This window comes from Stegodyphus dumicola, chromosome 7 (genome assembly GCF_044657685.1).
Source record: "Stegodyphus dumicola isolate Sdum_Otavi_A_Nest chromosome 7, ASM4465768v1".
Lineage (NCBI taxonomy): Eukaryota > Metazoa > Arthropoda > Arachnida > Araneae > Eresidae > Stegodyphus > Stegodyphus dumicola.
The window spans coordinates 203492393-203519026 of record NC_140774.1 but is presented as its reverse complement, the minus strand read 5'-3'; the positions used below and the strand labels follow the sequence as shown (position 1 = coordinate 203519026).

General features: G+C 30.3%; 1 protein-coding gene across 1 annotated transcript in view; it reads right to left on the bottom strand.

Annotated features, from left to right (window-relative positions):
- Positions 1-1578: 1578 nt before the first annotated feature.
- The window catches only part of LOC118200114 (transcription factor E2F5-like), a 49706-nt gene continuing 24650 nt past the window's right edge, over positions 1579-26634 (bottom strand). Inside the window, exons 7-9 of the mRNA XM_085821258.1 lie at positions 21321-21416; positions 21134-21181; positions 1579-7122 (exon numbers count right to left, since the gene is read on the bottom strand). Of these exons, the coding sequence (XP_085677384.1) occupies positions 7010-7122; positions 21134-21181; positions 21321-21416 (257 nt within the window). The 3' untranslated portion in view covers positions 1579-7009. The remainder of the gene's footprint in view (positions 7123-21133; positions 21182-21320; positions 21417-26634) is intronic.

The following is a 26634-nucleotide window of genomic DNA, read 5'->3' as shown; positions in this document are numbered from 1 at the left end:
GGGTACCAAGAAAAGAGGAAAACCTCGCACAAGATGGATAGACTGTGTCGAGGCAGATCTCACGGCTCTAAAAAACAATCGTTAGAGGACCATAGCAACTAATTGGATCCGTTGGAGGAAGCTTGTTGAGACAGCCTTGGCCTGTGATAGGCTGTAGTGCAACTGAAGAACTCCACAAAATAAAACATGCAAAGAATCACACTACATTATGTGAATATTTATCTTGCAAATTACGATTCTTAACTATTGAACACATATACATGTATATATACACAATTAAATTTCTAAATATAAAAGTTTTCATCTCAATCTAGAATTCACATACAGTGGTGGCCACATAGTGAGAAATGCAACATTCAGGTGTTCTACATCTTTTTTGCATATCCCCTATTTCTTTTTTAACTGCATAGCATTGTCTATTATCATATCAGCCAGTCTGTTTAGCTGTTCCTAGACTTCTTTCCACCACTAATTAAAATTTTTACTTTGTAATTGATCTTACTTTTTAGGAACATATTTAATAGTTGTGTGTAAGCATAGACAATTTGTTTTCCTTATCTAGGCTTCTTCACTGGTAATATAATACCAAGAAAAATATTTATTTGTATGGCATTTAGCTTGTTAATGTATAATTTTTTTGCATTGTTCACTCCGGCACCACTGTGTATATATGCATTTCTGGAATACTTTAACTAAATTTATAATAAACTAAAAAACAAATATTTTTTATTCTCATAAATAAAAAGATAAGAAATCAAAATGTTTCTTCATTAATTTATTTTTCCTACACACTTTTCTTAAAATTTTTAATTTGTAGTCTTCACTTTGGAGAAGACGATTATAAGCAATACTTAACAGAGTTTAATACCAAGTATTTCAACTAGTTAAAAGCATGTACATAGAACAATGGTTCTCAACCTTTCTTTTCCCCATACACCCCTTTCAACACTGATAGATTATGCCTCTTACCATCCTTTAGAGAGGTCGAAAAAGACATAAACACAATTATTTTGATTGACAGATTTTTTAACATGTTTTATAAATCAAACGATAAGGGAAATGTTGGTCATTTTTTTTAAGTACATAGTTACTGCTTCAAATTTTTTAAGATGTCAGCAAAATTTTGACAGTTAAAATCCTTTTACTTTCATATGAACGAAAAAAATTGAAATCTGCTTCTTAAGCAGTCAATAAATATGTTCAAGAAATGAAACCACATTATGCTGACTATCTTCATGAAAGCATAAAACTGTCACAGACATTATATCATCATGTTTTGTAGATTGCAGTTACAAGCTAAAAAAAATGTGTGACCAGTGATTGCCAGAGATCTGCCGAGCATTAAAAGCATTGTGATGTTAGATTTGTTCCATGAAATGGAAATAAAAGAAAATGTATGACTCACTGTTTACTTTTCCTCACATACTGTTAAATCTTCCTTTTTTTTTTTAAATCAACTTGTATTTTTCTTAGAAGGTTGCTTTTGACTGCCAATAAAATATTCTGAAGAATAAGATTTTTAACTATTAGAAATACATTTTTTGTTCTTATTCTAAATAAAGACAAATAATTTTCAGATACAGCAAAACTTCAGAAACATTTTTATTAACAAAGTCATTGACAAAACACTTTTAAAGAATAAACATGTTAATACAAAAACAACTTTATAGTAGCTCTAAACCACAATCTAGCAACAAATTAACTATAAACTATGGATCAAAATTACAAACAAAAACGTTCAGCTCTGGAATTCAGAAAATAACCTTTGGTACTCTAAACGCATTTCTTAGCTGGACAGAGCAAATCATGATCAATTCAAAAGGCCTCTGTAAATTATACTGCAAAAGATACATTGCATTGCTGCCATCCTCATATTATAAAAGCAAAAGAAAGCAGCAAAACAAAAATTTTAATATCTTCCAAATACATACATAATTTCCACTTTCATATATTGTAATTATATTAATGTAATTAATGCTATATAGACTAATTAATGACTAGAAAATAATTCTCTGGTGTATTTAGATATATGTCGAGCGCCTGACAGAATAATTTGCTATTGAAAGACATCATAAAATACGACACATCTTACAGAATGAAAAGTATTTTTAAGAACATAATTAAATAATGGTACCAACCACTATTTCCACAGTAAACCAGAAGTATCTGAAATCACTGCTAGTAGCCTTTACCAGATTTTATTAATTTGTTCCCCCCTCCTTTCTGCTACAATTTCTGTTATGCCATCATATACTATGCTCTATATGATAGTATGTATCATTAACTAGCTCGGAATTTCCACTTGCATTTGCTTCTCTATCACATACTTATATATGCATATCCAGAGACAGTAATAATGAATAATCATTATACATGAAATTTATGATAAATGAATGCTTAACATAAAAGTGATACACATGTAATGTTAAGTAACTTGCCGAAGCTTACAAGCTTATTACTGAGGTAAAGAGAATCACAAAATTAATAAAATATATTTTATCCAAACGTTCTCTGAAAGACAAAACAGTATACTTAAAAACTTACGTAAATAAAAGAAACTTCCTCCTCCCCCCCAAAAGAATGATTTCTAACTTATTTTTCCATGTTCACATTCCTTCAATTTTTTCTTATACTGATTTCATAAATCACATCAGTCGTATAGAAGCTATTTTTTTTAACCGAAAACTTTCTAGTTAGCAGCATTTTCTTTTTATTTACATAAAAATATTTAAACATTTATCTGCTACATAATTTTTTTTACTGCAAAAATAAGGATATTTCTTAAGCATTTTTAACTTTTGAAACAAATCAATAATTTTTTTTTTGGGGGGGGGCAGGCTAGCTAAGATTGAAATTTAGCTCATCGTATAATCACTAACTCGTTCATTTCTATTTAAGGACTACAATAAATCTTTTTTTCAAAAGGCAGTATTAGAGGCTCTTTAATTTGCGCTCAAGGTAATTTTTCCCCTAAGGTATTTTACAGTACTAAATAAGTTACTTTCTGAATTTCTTTTTGGTACATTTTACCAACTCATCACATTGTTACAAAGGAAGATAACACAAGAAGGAATTGAGAATAATTGGATAACAAAAGCAAATATTACTTGAAAATAATTCATACATAAAAAATCCAAAATGTTTACAATACATTATACTTAAGACAGCAGATTATTAATTAATGTTGTTTATACAGCATGTTTTAAACTGGTTCACTAATAAAAGACAATAAATGGAAATTGCATTTTGTTCGCAACAGATAACTTGTAAGTTATTTTATGACAAAAATGCATTCAGGCAAACCCTATACCTCTATATGCAATTAACTTTACAAACCTTCATATGAATGTTATTAGTCTCAGGACACTCTTTCATGGCCTACAAACAAGTTTATCTCTCTGGTATTCCTTGACATTTTTTCCAGCATTTCAAGGACAGCTGAGTACTGCAAATGTTTCTCTTTGGGAAGTTGCATCTGGTACACCCCCCAAAAAAGTAATTTGAGTTGTTAAGCAACATCTTTAACAATTTATGAGATGCATTATACAATGCTATCAATTGCATTTCATTAATGATATATTTAAATTAGTTTTTGGTTTGAACAATTTTAGTAAAATTATTTATAACTTTAATTCTAGCTGCTGTTCTTCTCTTTAAAAAGAATGCCATTGAGTTTGTTTAATAATGCACGAAAGCCTGATTTTGCTATGTTTGCTAAAAATGTGCTGTGTATCTTTTTACTTCGCCACTTTTTTAAAAACTAAATAGTTTAAAAATAAAAATAGTCCCCATTTAATAAATACATACAATGTGAAGTCCGAATTACATTATAAGCAAGAAATAGTATCGGTATAGTTCTGAGAACTTAATTTATACTATTTGTGGATATACCTTTGTTATATAAAATTACCTTCCAATTAAAAAATCGTCATCTTTAAAATGACGATTTTTGATGAATAAAAAAAATATGAATTCTTTTTCTTTAACATGATGTGATTTTTTCTCATAAGCTTAGCAGCAGTCAAGTCAAAACAGATGTATATCAGTTCGTTTTACTCTGTCACTTAAGCAGTATATCAGTTTTTCAGACAATAACAAAAAAGAAGGCAAATTTAAACCACTTTTTGGGGGTAGTCAAATATTTTCTGTTCAACTATGCAGGATTAAAAAAAAAAAAAAAAAAAAAACCCTTGGGAGAACTGGCAGCTATAACATGTTAACAATCTAGAAGCTGTTTAACAAGCTTTTCAAGTTTGATTAAATAGAGTTTTACTTAACACTACCTGGAGATAGGGATGAATTACGTAAACTATATAATTTGAACACTTTATTCTGGATTAAGGACATTATTTAGAATATTTTAAATTAGTATTTGAAAAAAAGTCATACAGTTCCTTAATGCACTAGTCCAGTGATTCTAGCCATGTACAAAAATCACATTTACTGCAATACTATGTTAACAGTAAAACAAATGAATGAAGATAATTTTGCAGTTAAAAATTTAAACAGACAATACCATTTTAAGGCAAAGAAAGAAAAGGATTCTGTAAATTTCACTTGCAGGTTGGAACTTTTTAATGTCAATGGCTGATACGTGGATTAATTAAAATAAAGGATACTATTTTAAAAAAAAAACCTGCAAGTTAATTTTATTAAAAACTGACTTGGCATTCATACAAATAAATACAGAATAATATCAAATGGACGAGCTGTGTCATTAAAATTAAAAATGAGACATTCTTTTTTTTTTTTTTTCTTCTGTGCAATGAATATAGTAACCATGTAAATAATTGTAATATTATACAAAAATCAAGTCTCCCTGGAACTGTGGCCAACTTGGTCACCTGACGTAACAAAACCGAACTTTTCCCTGAGAAAAACACTGAAGGAGAAGGTTATGGCTGATAATCCATATAATGCTGTAGGAGTTACTCTCTGCAATCTTAAATGATATCCCTCCCCAAAAAATACTATATACCCTGAGAAAAACCTTCACCAACAGAAGTGGATGCAACCAAGTTAGGAGGTCAGTGGAGACCAATTTCAACACCTTCTGTAGGAACGAATGCAATGAGTTAAATAATGATAGGGCACAGTAACTTTTTGGACCCCCAATATTTGTTCAGCCTCATAAAAAATGTGCAGAAAATGAAGTTCAAGAAATTCACCAATTCATGCGCAATATCCCAAAGTTTTGTATTAACTAATTCCTAGACCAACAATGTTAGATGAGATGACATTTTTTTTATACAGGTACAATGTTTAACTAAAAAGGATCACTCTAGACAATCAATTTTTACCATAGAAATTATTCATTTGGACCAAATACAGTTATTATAAAATGATTTATAATAACTGCATTTTATGTAAATTTTTTTAATACCCACTGGTGAATAAAATTTACATCATACGTTTTCAAGAACATTTTTTTTTTTTTTAATTTCAGAAAACCACCATTAGCACAAAGCAGAGAAAGTATGCAAATTTATGTATCTAATTAGCATGCAATTTTCCTCGTGTTTTTATACAGTTTAGCTTTTCACTCTTCAAATGTTCATATTTAAATAATGAATATTTAATTATTAATCATATTAAAATTAAGATTCTTTTCAAAGAACTAGCATATCTAACTCATAAAACACATACTGGCACTCTTAATAAAATGAATTCTGTGCATTGTATACCAACCGAGTGTCTCTAAATGATCAGGCATCTCTAAACATAGCCCTATCTTTTCAACACAAATTTCAGTGACGGTTAAAAACCTAACATTTTCAGTGTAAAATTTAAATTATTCTTTGTTGCATGCCATTTATGACTTAAAAAACAAATCTGGCAAACTAACCCATTTTTCACAAATTTCAATCATTTGTTACAAGAGTTTCATAATTTGACATCCTGCTAAACATGTTTTTTGAAAATTCAATAGCTTCATATAGAAGCACTTTTGTCAGAAGTAAAGCATAAATGAAACAAACTGAAAGTAAATAAGAATTTGCTTTTTAAATACTGTTATTTATAGTATTTTTTTAAAAAAGCTTTTAAATGAATTAAATTCCTTTCTACATTAATAAAGTAAACATTAATTTTCCAAAAAAGATTTAAAATTCATAAAAAAATAGCTTATTTGAAGCTTCCACTTCTATCAACTCTGACCTTAAAGATACAATTAATTACATAAACCAAAACATAAGCTCCATTTTCTATATTAAAAATGTAACTCAGTTATATATCTTCAACAACAAGAAAGAAAATTAAGTCTTTTCTTTTTTACACTTTACAATTACACGTCAGCTACCTGCATTTTCAAGAACACAAAAAACCTTTAAAAGTTTCAATAATCATATGATAATACAAAATCACTTCACGGAAAAGTTATTAATAAACAATATAATGTTTGCATTCAGTTTTATTTGAAATCATATACAAATAATGCAATATATATATATATATCACAGTAAATTACAACACAGCAAATTAGTTTTTACACAAATACTCCTATCTTAGTAACATATTAGAGCTTTTTAATAAAAATCTTACATACAAAATATACACATCGCTTTACTAAAATGCACTTTTTTGTTTCTAAGTTTAGTTATAAGAGATGGAAGAAAATGAACATGACAGCAAATAAACCATTATGCATTACATTTTTGATTGTACCTATTATCTGAATACAATCATTTAAAAAATTTAACTTATGTAGTGAAAAAAGGAACAATTCATAAAAATATGTATTTAAAGACATTATACATAAAAAATTTTTCAATTGATTCAAGGGTGGTAAAACTGAGACATAAATTATAATTAAAAAATTAAAAATAAAAATATACATAGACTGACCTTTGTAATAACCAAATCAAAAATGCATAATGGTATATTTAAAATAAATAATCAAAAATAATCTTTGTTAAAAACATATTGCAAAACTAAAAGCTTCATAAAATAACAATTATTTACATTATTTTCTTTGTAATATGTACACACAATAATATACAAAAAAGTAGTATCAAAATAAGGGAGATAAGTCAAACAGATCACACATTCCTTCAGTTTCATCTAAATTGAAGAAATAATCCCTGGCTCCAGGTGGAGGACTCAGTCTTAGGAAAGGAGAAAGAGCTGAAAAAATAATTATATATATATAGAGAGAGAGAGATAAAACTTTTAAATTACATTTTTATGTGTCATTTTGTATGTTTAATATATGAGAGAGTTGATGAACAAAATGATAGGACATAGTGAAACCTAAAGGCTATGCCCTTGAGGGAAATAATTTTCTTTCTTATTTTAGACAGAGAATTGTATATATTACACAGAATGTTTATCTTCATTTGCTAATCCTCCAATGCTTTTCTATCGCCAAGCCTTTCTCTCTTTGAAGAGATATATGTAAGATAAAAATATGTAAAGGAAACTTCTAATTTAAATTGGCAAAACTATTATTAATTGATTAATCCTTTAATTTTCTTTTAATTTGGACAACATATCAATCTGCAGTTCATCATTTCAAAATTAATCCCCATCACGCTTTTTTACGTAACCCTGTATTGCAGGTATATTATATAGCCAATCAGATTCAAGATTTCAGCTGAATCTGAATCTGTTTGGACTCTTCTCTTCTATGCTTCTTTTGAATATGCAGTCACTTTTTGCTTCTGCTTTGCTCTTGCTAACATGCACCACTCCCTTCTCGGTAACGTTCATTGTCTGAAGATACACTAAGCAATAAAAAATATAAGGTGCATACTACGACCATTATGATGTGAATCAGATTATGCATCTTATGAGCTTTATCAATAATAATATATCAATATGCTAAACGTGGCTATGTCTAATGTGTGCAGTCTAACCTATGCAGAAAACACTTGCCATGTTATTACAATGCAACAAACTCTCCAATCCATTACAGTTATAGCCATGATATTACTTATATATATATATGTATATATATGTATTACAAAATTTAGTTAGATTGGACTTTTAAGTAATAACCTAGTGTGGCAGATCTCAACTTTTTGACTAACGCATACCATCTAAACAAAAAATTGGAAAATTTTAGTACCAACATATTTTTTAATGATTATTTTTCAATTTCTCAATAGAAATATTACAGAAAAATATATCTGGCCATTTGCACAACCTATTGGTTATATGTACAGTACAAGGGACTTCGGCGATTCCGGATTAAGGGTTTTTCCAGATTATAGATAATCAATTTAAATTTGGTAAGATGGAATGCAGAAATTATACAATTAAAAATATGAAACCGTAATTTATGAAATAAAGAGCAGTTATGATCTACAGGGTATCAAAATTTACAAAAAAAAAAAAAACAAAAAAAAAAAAAAAAAAAAAACTTAATCTTTATATATATATATATATATATATATATATATATATATATATATATATATAAACCCGTTTGTGGCTTTAAGGTCTGGATTATAGATTGTTCCGGATAATGGACGTTCAGATTACAGACTTTGTACTGGATTAAATATGCAATCATAAAAAACATAAGCCTGAAAATTGGTAGTCATTTTAATTATCAAAATTTAAGTTATAATACTTTAAAATCTAAAATTTAGTGTGAAAAGTGGGCCGGTTTTCGAGAGATAATGTTTTCATTTTATTTTACTTAGTTTTTAACAATAAATTAGAATCTACTTTTAATTTTACTCTGTATTTATTTTTCAAATATAACATGGAAGAAAATCTTTGTTCACACAAATAAGTTGTGCAAAAAGGAAAAAAAAAAAAAAAAAAAAAATTAATAGCTTTATTTGAAACGCTTTTAAGATCTTTTTTTAGTTTCAGCCAAATGTTAATAAGTGTGTTATTTTGAAATCATCAGTAGGAAATTTCTATCAAGTGTTCTTTTTCTTTATGAGATTTTTTTTAATTTAACAATTAAAAGTACTTTGTTTCTTTGCATACCACTTATTTTTCTCTTGTGTACCACTGGTGGTACTTTGACAATCACTGATCAAGTGTTAATATAACTTGAATTTAGTTTATATTAATTAATTAATCAAAAAATTCACTTAACAAAATCCAAATAAATTTATTGGAAAAATAAAATGTAAAACGCAAGTGAAAAATTCTTTTGTATAGAAAAAAAGACAAATAACTATAGTAGTAGAAAGCTGTATTTTAGTAATTAAAAACAGCCTCAGATAATTAGTTAAATTTAAATAAATTACTGATGATTTTTTGTTTTAAATCGACTCCTCAGAGGGTGTTAAGGTCATACTATCATTCAGTAATTTAAAAATTCTGATACAGTTTCTGTCCTTCTCGATAACTTGAAAGTGCATTGATCAGTACAAATAATAAATAATTTGAATTAGCTTTGAAATAATAAAGAATTATACATGTTATATACACAATTACATTGATTACAATCAATCATGTAATGAATTTTGTAAGGATTATATTAATTTTATTAACAGTTAAATTTTGAGTTAAAGTTCCTTTCCTATCAATTCTTAACTTCAACTAACTTACCACTTCCAGCCAGAACTTAGTTTTAGAATAACGTCTGAATACATAATGTATGTATGTATGTATGTGTGATTATGGCAAAGCCTCGAGGGCTATCTGTCTAAGGGGAGGGATGCCTTCGTGGAGGACTTTCTAAGGGAAACTGGCTCGTATAAACGTTACACATGGGGAAAACCACGAAAACGCCCATGCAGCCAGCCCGTTTGTGGGATTCGAACCTCGGACCGAACTACCAGTGTTCAGCGACCACTCGTGGGCCGAATACATAATGAGGAAGAGTGGTATTTAACCACGTCTTAGGGAGAGAGATACCAGGTATTCTGGCTGTACGCGTCTGCCTTTTTAGGCTACTCTCTCGTAAGCTATTATCACACTCGGCCGTACTTTAGGCCTTTATTAGCTTCGCGGTCTATTAATGTTAAACGGCCAACTCCGTTAGAATTTTGATAGCTTCGGATACACCTTTTTAATTTAACTAATGCTTAGTATCTTAAGTTCAAGCCAAAGTGTTGGCTTTATTGTACACTCCAAGCTGGAGTTTTGTTAATACTTAGTTGGAATAATAAAGTGTTAGTTACCCTTGTATCTTGTTGTTTCCTGTCACGCAAACTCAAGCGATTATTCGCTTATCAGTTCTTAAGATTCTTCATTTCCAACAGTAACTTAGTAATTACAAAGTGAGGAACTCTACAATTTTTTTAAAATTCTGAATTTAAATTATCTTACAACAATTTATGCAGGTACTTTAACCAGAATTTGCCTGCTAAAAAACTTCATCCCTACTTTAGGGAAAATATTTCATGAAATAATAAAATTTGAAAATCTTAAATCCCCATTACACGAATCCTCAGGACTGTAGACTCATTAACCTTCTTTTTTGAACAAACATACAAAAAGACGCTTGTTCACAAAACTTAACTGGACAAAATTATTATTTATCAGTCGATTCCCCCCCTTTTAAGTTCTTAAATAGTATTATCTTGTATTAGCTGATAATAATAAAACGTTACCATAACAAGGTGAAATTTTTTGCTCTATGAATTGGAACTCAGCAATAAGCAATAATTTTATTTTTTAAACATTATATAATTTGAAAAAATGCATTATAACATGCATTCTAAACAATCAGTGAATTAATTTTTAAATAATACTACACACGTGAACCATTATAAATTATCAAAGAACAAAAGACATACATAATAATCATTTCTGTGACAAACTAGTGATAATGGCTTTTTCAGTACAAATATTTGCGATCAGAATAGCAAAGAAGACAATCACAAAAAAGTTCCATTAACAGTACATGGGGGTTCCTCGGTACACGTCCATTTGAAATATGTCCAACTTGGTATACATCCTGTCTGGATGCAAAATGTTAAGCATATGATATTTGTTTATAATACAAATCAAGCTCTATCGGTCATGGCTTGGCACACTACATTAGTTTACTTCCTTCGAGACAATGCTGCTCATTAGCATCAGTACACCTGTTACTACTTCAATAAATAAGTTGTCCTACAACTCCGATTTTTCAAGTGATTTTGTGTTTTTTCACATAAATGTTTTATTTCATTAATAATGAGTTCTAGAAAGTTAATAGGAAGAGCCAAGCAATGAAGAAAATTACTATGAATTATTACCATGGAAATGAAAAAAGAGGCCACTGAAAAGCATGAAAATGGCATGCAGATCCAGCCCTTAGCTGAGTACAATGGTAAAATACAAAGCCATTATTCTAAGTTAGCCCTTCACAAAGTTGGTCAATTTAATGCTAAAATCGTGAAAATTTACAGTAGACTAAAAACTCAAAATAAATAACGTGACACAATTACAAACATATCTTCAAACAATTTCATTAATGAAGCAAAAAATAGAAATTTTTCAAGTTATTAAAAATTAGTTTATGCTTCACTACATCGTTTAACAAAGTGATCTTTTTTTTTCGGGGGGGGGGGGGGGGAATTTTAAAATTAAAAAAATAATAATAATTGCTGGAAAAGGAGATTTCAGTTCGGAAAATTACTACACTTATGTTTATCAAGACAGTTTGATGAAGATAATGGCTTTTCATTTAAAACTTCGAGTATCAGATTAGAACAGAAGTACCTAAAGTATGCACGTTAATAAATAGATACTGATGAACAGGATGAGAAGGAGAAAAAAAGTTTTGATAAAATATCCAGTTATTCAAAAAATAATCTCTAAAACAGAATCCAGGGTTCGTACACATTTCCTTACATGAAAATTAAGGACTTTTAAGGACCATCAAAGAAAAAATTAAGGACCTATCAGCAAACAAAAAAACGAATAGAATAAAGCAATTATCCTGCAATTATCCATACAACCGACTTCATGCTTGTAATTTCACTTTAAGAAACTAACAGAAGTGTGTATTATGCACTATTATTAAATTCACTTTAATACTTACCATAAAACAATTTTGAAAATTAAACTAACTCCCTACAAGTTATGAAGTATATAACATTGAATTAGGAACATAATTTCTTTAAAAACATGTATAAGTGTATTTTACACTAATAACAGTCACTATTTTAGAGATTTACATGATTATTATTTAACTTGTTTGATATTTATTTAAACACAGTCAATTGCTATTTATAATCACAATGTAAGAATATTTTGCAGATTAAAATAACTGATTTGTAAACATACAATTTATTTCCTTGGTTTTTTTGAAAGATACCAGAATAATAAACTGTACAATAAAAGACACAAAATATTTGTGTTTTTTTAAAATCTGAAATCTTTTCAGCTATTTTAACATCTAATTTATTAATGTCTATTTCCTTTTCTTTAACTATTCTTCTAAGTTCATTTGCTTTGATAAACAAATCAATGTTCATGCTGGTCTCAGCTTCATCTGCTAAAGCATCTACTTCTTCATTGATACAGGGTTCATAGCCACATTTTAGTTAAAAAAATAAGCACCTGTCTAATTACAATATACACAACTGCATAACCTTAAAAATTAGACTTGTAATTTAAAATATGAGAAATGAAGTATTTATTAAGAGAGAATACTTTTTTTTTTTTTTTAAATTTTGAATAACAGTTCAATTTACAGAACTAGTTTACAATGAGAGGGAGAGGGGGAAAAAAAAAAAACTTTGCAGAACTAAACTATATTACAAGATTTAATGATGAAATTTCAGTTCAAAATAGAGAAAATAAATAATAATAAGGAATATTTATTGTATTCGCTTGGAACCTAATAATAAATACAATTTATGTTTCCACTCATATTGATATTTAAATAATTTAAATCTAAATTCTGAACATTTTCTAAATTTTCATTGTATATCAGTTTTCCCTTAACAGATATTGCAAGTAAAGTAATTTAAGTAAAAAAGTGGAACATTTCTGAAATCAGAAGACAGAAATTTGCTTCAGGCAAATTTCCTTTAACAGTAAAAGCTTAACTAACCCGCATACTTGGAAATTGGCGAATATTCGGACAGTCGAGCGTAACTTGAAAAAGAGGGGCCGGGGGGGGGGTAGACTGTAGCCGCTCTTTAAATTTTCCCCCTAAATAAATGCTTTTGACATTTCAATATGCGCATCATATAAAAGTAAACCAATGGAACTGAAAAATATTCTGCTTAGCAAGCACAGTAAAACTCTTTTAAGTGTTCATAAACAAATCTCGGACAGAACATCAAAATTAATTATCTCTTCAAAATATTGCAAACGTTATTGCAAAATAGGTTCGCTGTAATTCTTCCCTACGTGATATTAAGCAATCGGAATCAACAGCTGCCGGTATTGGGAGAATAAAGAACTAAATAACTGGGGTGTTTTTCATTCTAATTTTTAACAGACAGTGTTAAATTTCCGGAATAGAATAATTCTTCGCTTGGGTTGACAGACCGCAGAACTTTTAGTCCTATTCAATCCAGATTGGGGGAAAAAAAAAAAAAAAAAAAAAAGAAAATTCCGTTGCTTGTTTTGCAGCGAACTATAATAGTTTCAATATTCGAGATTTTGCGGAGAAAGGGGAGAACCTCCCAGTCTTCGTACTGTATAAGGTATTGCCCCCCCCCAATTTTTTTTTTTTTTTTGACTATTTGATTACTTTCCCTTTATTTAAGCCACTCCGAATATTATTCCTTGGAAAGCTAATCTGTGTTAAAACACAACCATTTTTGAAAATTTACTATACTTCAGCAGTTACTGCAAATATGTTATAAACATTCATATATATGCTCATAATATAACGATCGTAATAAACACAAATATGAACTGACCAAGCGGAACGAGAATGCAAATTATTAAGATCTTGATAGAAATTCAAACATGTGTAGTATTTGGGTGGGAGGAAAAGAATGCCGAATGTAGCGGAATTTTCTACTGCTTTCGCAATTCTTTGACCAATAGAACGACGGGCACCTGTCTGTACTCTTCGTGTACACCAAAGGTTACGTTAATGCAGAGAAAGGGGAAAAGTTATTTCCGGGAGTATGATTCACCATCTGACATTCTATATTAGGAAGAAAAGTTGTTTATTTAATTTCGGCTTTGGTACGGGGAAAAATAGCGCGTTCATTAAAAAAAAAAAAAAAAAGCACTAAAAGCAAAATATAAGCACTAAAAACAAAAAAATAAGGGCTTTAAAGAAAAAGTAAGCACCTATAAGGGCCTTTATATTTTATTTTCAAATATAAGGACTTATAAGCACTTATAAGGACCGCTACGAACCCTGTAATATCTTTAATGTCCCTTTGAAGAAATTTTTTCTTCTGCTTCATATAATCAATTTCTTCCTCAATGATATTTCTTTTCCTCTTTGAATTTTCAGATTTAGTTAAAGATTTTTGTTCTTCTAAATACTGCATATATTTAGACCTTGCAGAAGCTGCTGCTGATCTCATTTCTTTATTAATTTTGATATTAAGAACACCTCCAGAAAATTTTATTTAATCAAATACTGTGCGTTGAAAAATGTATGATGGGTCACTTAAATTTTCAATTTCAATTGCTTTATTTACAGAGAAGCCCCTTTCCACAGTGAAATAGTGAAAATGATAGTTCCACAGTGAAATACTGTGCGTTGAAAAATGTATGATGGGTCACTTAAATTTTCAATTTCAATTGTTTTATTTACGGAGAAGCCCCTTTCCACAGTGAAATAGTGAAAATGAATAGTTCCACAGTGAAAATAGTGAAAATGATTCTTATCTTGTCACATGGACAGGCCACAGAGGCCTGTCCATGTGACAAGATAAGAATCATTTTCACTATTTTCCATACTTTTGAATAGTGAAAATCATGAAAATAAGAAGTGAGAAATGTGTCAAGAGAAAGATTTTGAGGATCAAAATTAGAAAATTCATGTAAATTTGTCTTAACTACTTTGTCTAGAAACTCTCCAAACTGCAGCAGAATTTCATCCCAATCATCTTGTAAAACACATTTATTCTGCATTAATACCGTTAGAACTATTTTCATTTTGTTCTGGGCTTTTTAACCATCAATCGCGGGTCTATACAAGATGCATTTCGAATAAGAGAATAATTTATTGAACATTTAGACATTAAGTGTTGTACCATTGTTAAGACACATTGTTGACCTTCTTGTTTCAATGCAAAATTTTCAGCTTGTGAAATGTCCTTCTTGAGGCATTTATCATTCATTAACTGCTCAGCAATGAATCCCAAATAAACTTTACTTTTATCATTATAACAATTTGGATAATTAAAATTAAATTTATAAAGATTTTATGCTTTAGTTATTTTTTAATATTCAAGTTTCAAAATTTTAAAGTGCTGAAGGCAATTATTTACAAGTTTTAAGATATCTTCAGCAAAAAAGGGAATAAGTGGTTTATCACTGATAATATTCAAGGAAAGGCAATAATATTTTCGACAGAGAGAGAAAAAATTTTAATTTTATAAGAAATGTTTTATCTTTAGTTGCCTCCAGAATATTTTAAAATGATTTTGATGAATTTTTTTTAAACTTCCCCATTTCAACTTCTTTAATGTACAGTAGGAAGTCATCCCATATTTCAATGGCTCTTTAAACTGCTGGGACATTTTGCAAACATCAGTAAAAGCAGAACTTCGCAGGTAGCTTTTTAAAGCCAGATATACTTAAAAAATCTTCATGTCTTACAGGAGAATCTTTAAAAATCCAATATAAGGAGGAAAAGAATGATGGAATGTCCCAGCCAGTGGATGACATCCTATGCTTGAAAGCATTGTTAAGAATGTGTAAACCACATGTCCCTAATGTCAAGCATTGAATGTTATATTCCTTTGCCAAGTCCTGTTGCAATAAATCATAAAATTTCCAGTTTACTGCAGGACCATCCATCGATATTTGTAAGAGTTTTGACAAGTCTAGTTTTTCAACACATTCATAAAATTTGGATAAAATAATTTCACTTGTTGCATGCCCTATAAATGCAGAAGTAAGGTACTGAGTTCTGAACTTATTTTCGTGATGCCAGTACCTCACATAAATATCTAGTTGCTTCTTTTTATTTGTCAGATTAAGAGTCTCATCAAATAGTAATATAAAACACTCAGCATTTTTACAATGCTTTAGTAACAAAGTTTTAAAATAAGGGACAAGACCAAAATAACAGATAAGCACATTTCTTTTCACCACATGAAAACCATTTTGCAATGGAACTATCCGGGAACATTTTAGTGAATAACGGCCCAATATCATCGCACGATTTTAAAGAATAGTGGCTTTTGAAGCACTTAAAAGCCCACAATATTTCTGCATCTGTAACTTCAGATTTGAAAAGAAAAGAATTGATTTTATTATTTTCTACACTTATTGATGTTGAATTAGCAGTTATATCTTTTCCTGAAGTAGATGGTTCTTCTAACTTGACAAAATTCATGATACTGTTAGAAGAAACTCTGCAGTTGAGAAGGGAAAGATGTTTTGCAGCTAAAAGGGGCATTACATGCAAGGCATTAGTAAAAAGTATCGCATATATATGTATATAATGTATATATATATATAATAAGAAATGTATATTGAAAATATACATTTTTTACTATATATATATATATATATATATACAGTACAAATTCCGAGATCAGGACATCCAATATCTGGAATGATCTAAAATCCGGACTTCAAAGCCACCCCCAATTTTTTAGGGCTTTTTTGGAGGGAGGTGGTATGCTTTACGCATGCGCATTAGATTTTTTTCCTCATCATAAAAAAACATGCTGGAAATCTCGATTCTTAATCTCAGTTTGGCACTAAATAAAATATCTCATTATTGAAGAAATAATTATTTTAGCATAAATTTGCATGATTAGTAGCTTGACTCCATAGCTGCGTATCTGCTTGGCATAATCTCAAACCGAAACATTTGTTAATTTTACAGCAACTAATATTTTATATCCTTGATGCAGAAATCGCAAAACATTATTTATTGTATTTTGCTTTCATCACCGCATGACAACTTGAGTGATGACTCATGCAGCGACGCCAAATAACAGAGTATTATCCGATTACAGATTTAAGTTTAATTCGCTAAAATGTTGACAAGTGGAGATTTAACAGAAATTTCTTTCCTTATGCTAAAAATAGATAAAACGATTAGGACAAACGATTATATTTAGTGCTATTTGAATTAAGAATAACTGATTTGTTATTCACATAAAGAGAACCAGCGCCAGAGCTCGCATGGCCGCACCAGGCGGCAGAATTTAGGGAAGTTAAACAGAAGTTTTTCATTGCGATGACAATGCCCCAATCATCAATCAATTAAAGGAGGACGAAATCTGTAGTATGGTTCTAAATCCAGAAAATACAGCTACCAATAGTGAAGAAAGCAACAGAGAGGTTACTGAACGAGAAAACATTTTGATTGACAAGTTATTCGGAATTCTCGACACAGCAATTACAGGACTTGAACAATGGAACTTAATAACTCAACAAGAAATTATATGTCTATAGTATTAGTCTAAAGTATTAGCAGAGAAAACAAATCAAACAACTCACATTGAAAGAAATGTTTAATAAAGTAAACATATAAATATTAAGCTCTTTTCTTTTGTAAATTTTGATAGGCTTTAAATCATAAATGCTTCATGATTTCATAAATCACGATTTCATATTTTCAATTTTATAATTTCTACGTGCCATCTTAGTAGATCTAAAATGATCTAATATCCGGAAAATTCTCAAATCTGGGATCGCTGAAGTCCCGACCTCGGACTTTGTACTGTATAAATATATATAATACGAAATGTATATTTTCAGTTAAACTTCTACCAATAACTTTAGTAATTCATGAAAGTTAATTTTGCGTCTAGTTAATTCAGGAAAATTAGTTTCAATTAGTTGTTTTCAGCTTTAAAAATATTAAAAAATTTTTAATTAGTTATTTTCAACTAATAATTGTATCGCCATTAGCAAAAATTATGCATTACTATCAACAACATAGGTTTAAACCAAATACTTAATTGTCTATTGAAGCTTCAAAACGTATTTCCGAACTTCACATTTTCTCGGCTAGCGTTACCGAATTTGCCCTTGGCGACCTAAAATCGAAATGGAGCCAACAGATTTCCCGCGAAATCGATAACAGACCCTCTGCAGAAATAAACTCATAATCCCGATATCCCATACATATAGTAAAAACAAATTGAAATGATAAAACGAAACTTAATTTTCATGTAAATTTTCAGCGCTGACTCTCCCATTATAGAAATTTCAATTTGTTTCAAACAAAGACCACATTTAGCTTTATAAGGATTGTCATCCATCAATATCCAGTCTTTGTAGTCAGCTTGATGAAGCCACAGTTTATTGAAAATGCACTTTAGAGGTCGTTCCTATTGGCGTCGGAAGGGTTGTGGCCTTCCAGGTGGGGATTGCTCTAATTTTGGCAAATATTTTCAGAATCCCCCCCCCGTTTTTCTCAAGCACCTTCATCATCACTTTTGCTCCTTAAAGAACTTCGAGCTTCACGCTTTCATCACAATCTGCCTAAATTTATGGATAACACCTGTTTCAAAAGATTGGGTGAATAGCCAATCAGACACCGATACTTTCGTTTGGGTAGCTAATTTTTTTTTTTTTTTTTTTTTTTTTTTTTTTTTTTTTTATCGTTTGCAACGCAAATCCGCCAACAGATTGGTTAAGAGCCATGCAATTTTAATTCCATATTCACGAGAAATCGAAATTCACACATAGAATGGCAATCATTAGAAATGATAAGAAATGTCAAACGAGCAAAATTAAGGACCGTTTATTCATTTTAGCCAAAATTAAGGACTTTTAAGGACCAAAAATCATTTTTGAAAAAATTAAGGACTTTTAAGGACCGTACGAACCCTGGAATCCCAAGAGGGGTTTTCTGACTCCAAAACTTCTCATGAATTTTTGCTTAATGAGAATAATTCACAGTCTTCATAGCATCCAGGCTACCAGTCTTCAAGGATGTTTCACATTCTGTCATAATATCACCCAGACAATCAACATTAAATGCACTTTCGACATTTGGATCCATGGAAGCGAGTCGTTATCGATTTAATCAGTTTTGACAATAATGGGTATTTCTATTTTCCATCTCCACCGTATAGCACGGTTTTGTTGTGTAGTATTACTACACAGAAAAATATCTGTGACAGACTAACATACATCAATCTGGAAAAAAAAATAAGTTAAAACTAATCTGCCATTACGTAAAACGCTGTTACGTAGATGTCCGATGTCTTTACCTACCATATTTTTCCCTTTCACAGAACTCTATTATTAAAAGCCCAAATTGTACCCTTGCACCAAATTATTTTAGAATTACTACTATCATGGACACAAAGAACTACAGTCAAAAGTCGTTAATCCAGACTCGTCGGGACTTCGGCGATTCCGGATTATAGATCATCAGTTTAAATCTGGTAAGATGGCATGCAGAAATTATAAAATAAAAAATATGAAAATGTACTTTATGAAATAAAGAACAATTATGATCTAAAGAGTATCAAAATTTACAAAAAAAAAAAAAAAAAAAAAAAAAAAAAAGAGGGAGTTGAATATTTATTTGTTTATTTTATTAAACATTTCTTTGAATGTAAGTTGTTTAAGTTGCTTCATTTTTTATGTGATAATACATTCTCTTTAATTCTATAAACAGACATAATTTCTTGTTCAGTTACAAAGTTCCGCTGTTCAAGTCCTATAATTGCTGTGTCTAGAATACCGACTAATTTGTCAATCAAAACTTTTTCGTTTTCAATAACCTCTGTCACTTTCTTCACTATTCGAAGCGAATTATAATGACGAGGAATTTGATTTATATCATATCAAAGACGAAGTACATCGAGAGGATCAATTTTTTGCAGCAATTCCACTTTTTGTGTAATGGACTTCGAAACATACTTTCGCTTTGTAGATCCCTTACGTATTAGTAAATATATATCAAAAATTCTATTTGACATAACCGAAAGTTCAAGCTTACTTTTATAAAATTGCTCTAACAGTCTGCAAAAAATAATAAGCCGAATCCAATTCGAAGATTAAGGAACAACACAATCTGCAACATTAACTGAATTAGATAATTTTAGCTTAGCTTATACCGTCCGTTATACATTAAACGTGCATTCGTAAATGTATTTTGCGTGCGCGCACACGCATATTGGCAGCCGTAAAGGTCAACCTCGATGCATGCGCAGAAAGCTTGTAGCTTTGAGGTCCGGATTATGGGTGTCCGAATTAACGACTTTTGACTATATACTGAAGAGCTTATAAATCCCACTTTGTGGCTGTCGTAAAACATTCAGAAGTATGAGGGAAAAATTAAATTTTCTATTTGTATGGTAAATATTTACTGTCATCACGCAGTCAAAAGTGCACGATCTGAAGTGGAAACTAAACTACAACAGATTTTTTTCTTTTTTCACTATTTATGAAGAATGTTTAAAACTGCAAATTTTAACTACGATAATTCAAATGTTTTATTATTGTGTGCAAGATATATATTAAAACATAAATCCCATTCATGAGAAACAGTAAAATTAATCAACATAACAGAATTATAAATCAGATCAAACATCATTCACTCTATGCTCGAAATTTTGACTTCTATAATTCAAACGTTTTATTGCTGTGCACATAATGTTAAATGTACATTAAAACATGCATCCCATACTTGCCCTACCCATGAGAAATACTCAAATTAATCAAAATAAAAGAATTATAAATCAGATCAAACATCACTCTACTAAAACTTCGAAATCAAATTAGAAACAACAGACATCACATTGCACAATAGGCCATTTCTGCTTTTTAGGTGTGAGGAAGGTAAATGTGTTATGGGATCCAAAACATTTTCGAACATTCCATATTATAAACAACACAATTATGTTACCTGTCCTCTAACAAATGATGTATTATCTAATAGAAGAAATTCAATCCTGCTCAGAAGATAATTTTGAGGTTTTATTTTCATATCTACGGAGACTTCATGAAGCGAAAGTGGAGATTTAGGGCTCTGTGCAGCACAGTCAAATAAATAACTCAGACAATTTTTTAAAACATAACTCAAAGTGACCATGATACATAGTTACATGTAATACCTTACATTTTGTTTCATAAAATATATCAACAAGTGTGCAATTAAGTAGAAACTTACTTTCTGTAGATATTAATTCATCTAAAATTTGCTCTTGTAATTTATCATCTGGAAAGAAATAATAATAAAAATTAGACTCAAAAGAGATAAAATGCAAAATTTGATGCTTGATCATATGAAAATTTATAATCAAATTACAGCTCAATAACAAAAATAAACAGAAAAACTCAGAGCAAAAATTTCATACCAGCGATAGGATCAAATAGTAAGTCTTTTGAAATATCAAGAAGATTATCAGCTGTGTCACAACTGGCTTCACTGTTTGAAATGGTAGGTATATTACCTATAAATGATAAGAAAAGTACTTAAGATATCCTTAACAACACTGAAAATTATTTTGAAACTTAATATAATTTCAATATCTACTATAATCATAAACGGAAAAAAAAGAGGGGGGAGGGGGTGCAATTTGAAGTTTTTAGCAGAGCTGTGGAGTTGGGCAGATTTTGAGGCAAAAGGAGTTGGAGCTGGAGTCGCTAAAAATAGGTTGGCACAGACTCCAGTTTTTGTTGGACAGATTGAGTTTGAAATGAATTGAAAAAAAAATTAATGACAAGTTGAGTTATTATTTTTATTTACGGACTGTATACATTAGTAAATAGTCATTTTCTATTTTATTGACATATCAATAAATAAATATAAGGATGGATGTGATATTTGCCATTAGCAAAACTGATTCATTTAGTTATAAATCTCACTGGTAAATTTAGGTAAGCAGCAACAAGAACTCCTAAAATGGATGCCATTCTTAGGAAGCGAGCTGTAAAAGGAGCAATTATTGATCAAGCAAGGCAATAAGGAAGTACATATTTGATGATAAAGAGTTTTTAGAATTAAGAACTTTTTTAGAAGTAGATAACCCTAATGTTTCACAAACAAAAAAACTGTGGAATGATCTTGCAGAATTGGAAACTCTTCTTTCTACACAGTATAGAGCCACAAAAAAGCTGCAATCTGAAGAATTGAAGGAGGTGAGAATAGAAGAATGGGATGTTTGTTCTTTCTGAAATGGAGGGTTTATTGCAGAAGGAATCATTTCTTCAATAAAGGAAAGAGAAACTAGTTTGCTAAACAATGAGATCTTGCTGGGTTCAATATACAGACATCCGAAACACCAAATTTCTTGGATGATGAACAAATTAAAAAGGCAAAGAAAGTCATCTATGAACTTTTATTAAGAATGAAAATATTCTCAGAACAATTAGAGAATTCGAATCAGGACAGTCTGCAACTGCAGACATTGTAATTGAGTGTCTATCATCTTCTTCTAGTGACGAATAAGATTTTAAGAAATATTTTGGGATAATATTGAAAAGGTGAAGGCAAAGCGAATTAAAATAAAGAACCAAGAGCCTTTAGATATAAAAATGAAAAAATACAAACAAAATTTCTACATGGCCTTTGAAGAATAGAGAAATATGATTGTGCTTGCAAGACACCTCTTTTAGAACTTTTAAAAATCTATCCTGAAAAGTTAAAATCTAACTCCACAGCCCTGGTTTTTACACTAAATATTTTTTATTCTATAAATACTTTTAACAGCTATATCTCCTTAAAAATGTAGCAATTTTAACCAGATACCGTAAAAAAATTCTACTACATACAGGACTTATTTTGAATCACATTATCATAATGTAAACCATAAATATATATATTCGGTCTATGGGAGGGAAACAGGGTTCATACACATTCTGCACATGAAAATTAAGTACTTTTAAGGACCATTAATGAAAAAAATTAAGGAGCTATGAGCAAATAACAAATTAATAAATTCAATTAAAAATATTATCTCTGCTTGAGCTTCCCTTTTGTAATACTATCCCCCCCAAAAAGGATGCATTATTATTAAACATCACTTAATTAACATAATTATTAATAAGTTTGAGAATAAAATATACTTTATGCAATTTATCAAATAGTATTAAATATTATACACTTATAATAGTTCGGCATATTTGAGAGAAGATAAATAGCAAGGTTAAAATAGGAAGTAAAATCATAATCAGAATGATTTATAACAAAAGACTGGGTGTTATCACCACTGCTCCTTGCCTAGAGAGAGAGACCTGATAATCAGAACAAAACTGGAAGGCCTGATGTGGGCATGGTTCACAAGTTTTGAAAGTTAGTTGGGCTCTATCTGATGCAGTTAAGTCATAGCTTTGTGTAGAGTTTCAAGGGTTGTAACCCAGTTAATATATTTTAAGGTTTCAATAAGCCACTAAAGCAACAGAGGTGATACTAAATTGCTTTGTATTATTTTAGGTCTCACTAGATACAAAGAATAAGTTTTACATGAATTTTTACATTTTTGTGTTTTATCTTGTACCACGGTAAGGATTAATGAAAGGCAATAGCTCACTTTAATATGCAGAGGTAATTTTTAAGGGTGAGCAGTTATAAATAATTGATGGTTGGTTGGTTGACTTTTAATGGCACAAAACTTTGAAGGTTATTATGAGCCAGATGAATGGTTAATAAAATCCAAAATGCACAAACACACCGTATCAGATGAATTGTTGAAATGAACCTGTAATGCTGATGAAGGCATGGAGAATGCTCTAGCAACAGGTAGAGCAGGATAAAAGGGGGGGGGAACTTCAAATCATATGGTAAAAAGAGATGCCTTTTAAAAATCTTATAAGAGTTTCTTCCAATGAGATCTGTAAAGTTAATATTATTAGAGATAAAATGATATTCACATTTCTGACTAAAAGCAGGACAGCACGTTAAAATAAATAATTGAATTAGGTACTTATATAACCTTAGTCATTATGGATTTACATGACCACTATTAAATTTTACTTATTTTTTAACAATATTTGTTAAAAACACCCTATTAAAATCACAATCTAATAAAATTTCACAGTTTAAAATACATGCAATTTATGTCATTGATTCTTAAACTATATTAGGATACTGATTCAGAAGTCAAACAACAAAAATCAGCGTTAATTCACAAAATTTTCACAGGACTAGTTTCGATGGTTTTACTGAACCATCATCTTCAGCTGCAAAACCGCAAATGAACAAGGTAGGAAATAATGTTTAGATAAGATAAGAAAGCCTGGACAAGAATAAGCAAGTGGCGCCATCTGTTGGCGAAACCAGAACTAAAACATAATTTCTCTAAAAGCCGAAGGCAAATTTGGATTGGAATTAGGATCATTAACCAGAACAGAAAGATTTTTATGAATGTGAAATGCCTCTAGAAAATCCAGTTCTCCAATGGAAGATGTTTTTTGAATAATTTTGGCAGCAGAAAAACTGAAACTGTGGTTTTCGGACCAACAATGTTGAGCAACAGAAGACTTCTGTGTTTCCTTTTCTCTAACATATGCCTCATGTTCCTTGACGCAAAATTTTAAGGCTCTTAGTTTGGCCAAATTAAACCACACTGGCAAGGAATCCTATAAATACCCCAGGAATTCATATCCGGAATGGGGTCCTTGAGTATAGAACTCGGAATTTTATTGATGGGAGAATAAACAACCCGAAAGTTAAATTTCTGCAAAATATGTGCAACTTTATAGCTAATTGATGGAAAGAAGGGAATGACAACAGAATTTTTATAATCTCCTAAAATAAGAGTGTGGCTTTTAGTGTGTTGAGATGAGAATTTTTTAACTGCTTGATTAATAATGTTGGGTGAAAAGCCCCTGTCAATAGCTATTGCTTTTAAATAATTTAGTTCTTCATCAAGGGCTAGTCTGGAGGAGCAAACTTGAAGAGCATGGAAAACATAGGAATAAAATGAAGCTAACTTTTGTTTAGTCGGATGACATGATTTAAAGTGTGGTGGAAGGCAAACCGATGAAGGTTTACGGTAAACTGTAGTACTGAAGTTGGATGTGTTACGTGTGACCAGAATGTCGAGAAACGGAAGAGAATTGCAAGTCTCAAGTTCAAAAGTGAACTGAATAGCAGGATCAATAGAATTCATTGTTGAAAGAACTCTATTTAAATCATCTTTATTACCTTCAAACAGGGTAAAAGTATCGTCTACGTAGCGGAACCATGCCGGGAAGTTTCGGCGTGTTATTGTGTCTTAATTATATTAGGATAATCATACATTAAAAGCTACAAAACATTTATGCTTTGTAGCAACAACACTCAACAAAATATTTATGCGTTTTTTAAATCTGAAGCGTGCCCAGACATTTTGGCTAATTTATATTGATTTCCTTCTCTTTAAGCACCTTTTCTAAGAATTAAAAATTTCTTTCAATATGCAAACCAATGTTCTCACTAGTTTCTGTGTGCTGTATCTCCTAACTTGTCAACCTCTCCACAATGTACCTATGAGGGTTTATTTGACCTGGTAAAAGTTAAATAGTCCAACCCCCTCCCGACAGACATGAAACCAATTATCGCTATGTCTGAAAGTAACTGCAAAGTCAGACAAAGGTATAAATAAGCCTCTTATTTAAAAAGCACTTAAAAGCATGTTCTTATGCTAACCAAATCAATTGCAGCTTGTGGTGATGTAATTAAACAAGAACAGTCAAATTCAAACAAAAAATGTAGACTAGCGGTCAAAGACTGTACAATTTAATTTTAACTTAAGATGGCTCAGTAACTTTATCATCATAACAAATTCAAATGTCGGCAGCGATAACGCAGACAAAAAATTACAAATTATCAGAGATGGCAGGAATTAATGCAGTGAGCAAAGCAGAGATTAAAAACATATTGTCTTCCACACCAAAAACCTCAGTTTAAAAACTATTTAAGTGATTTGCACTCTGGGAAGGAAATAGAAACGGGGAAATTATAGTAAAGGCTCAAATTATAAATAACTCAGTAATTCACATAATAATAACTGTATATATATTTGAAGAATAATTTTCTTTCTCTGTATGTATTTGGTTTTTTTCTTCAACACGTTTCCTTTTCATTTTAGAATTTTTGGATTTAATTAAAGATTTCTGTTATTCAAAAAAAAAAAAAAAAAAAAAAAAAAAAAGCTTAATTCATTTAGAATGCATAGAAAAAGCTGCTAATTTTATTTCTTTAGCAATACGAACATTTAGAAGAAATATGAAATATATATGGTAAGGGCCGGTTACAGAGCTGGTGTGGCAGAATTCTTAGAATTTAGAGCAGGCACTAGAAGCAGAATTTAAAAGGGCACTAGTGAGCAAAATTTAGGATCTACAGATATAAATTTAATATTCCATGCGACTGTACCAGGTGGGAAAATGCCTAGCGTCAGACCTGTGTATGATGTATTAAAACATAGAATCTTTTAAATTGACAGTTTCCAATTTCTTTATTAATCAAAAAATTCCTTTCTATAATGCCTGCCCATGTGAAAAGATTAGAAGCAATTTTAATATTTCCCATGCTTGTGTCTAGTATCAGAAGTAATACATTCAAATATCATGTTTTCATTGTTGTTCCAGATGTTCTCCAAAAAGTAAGAAATTAATCGCAAACTTTCTGTAAAATATATCCATTGCGCGTTGATACCAATGGAGACATTTTTCATTTTGTCACAT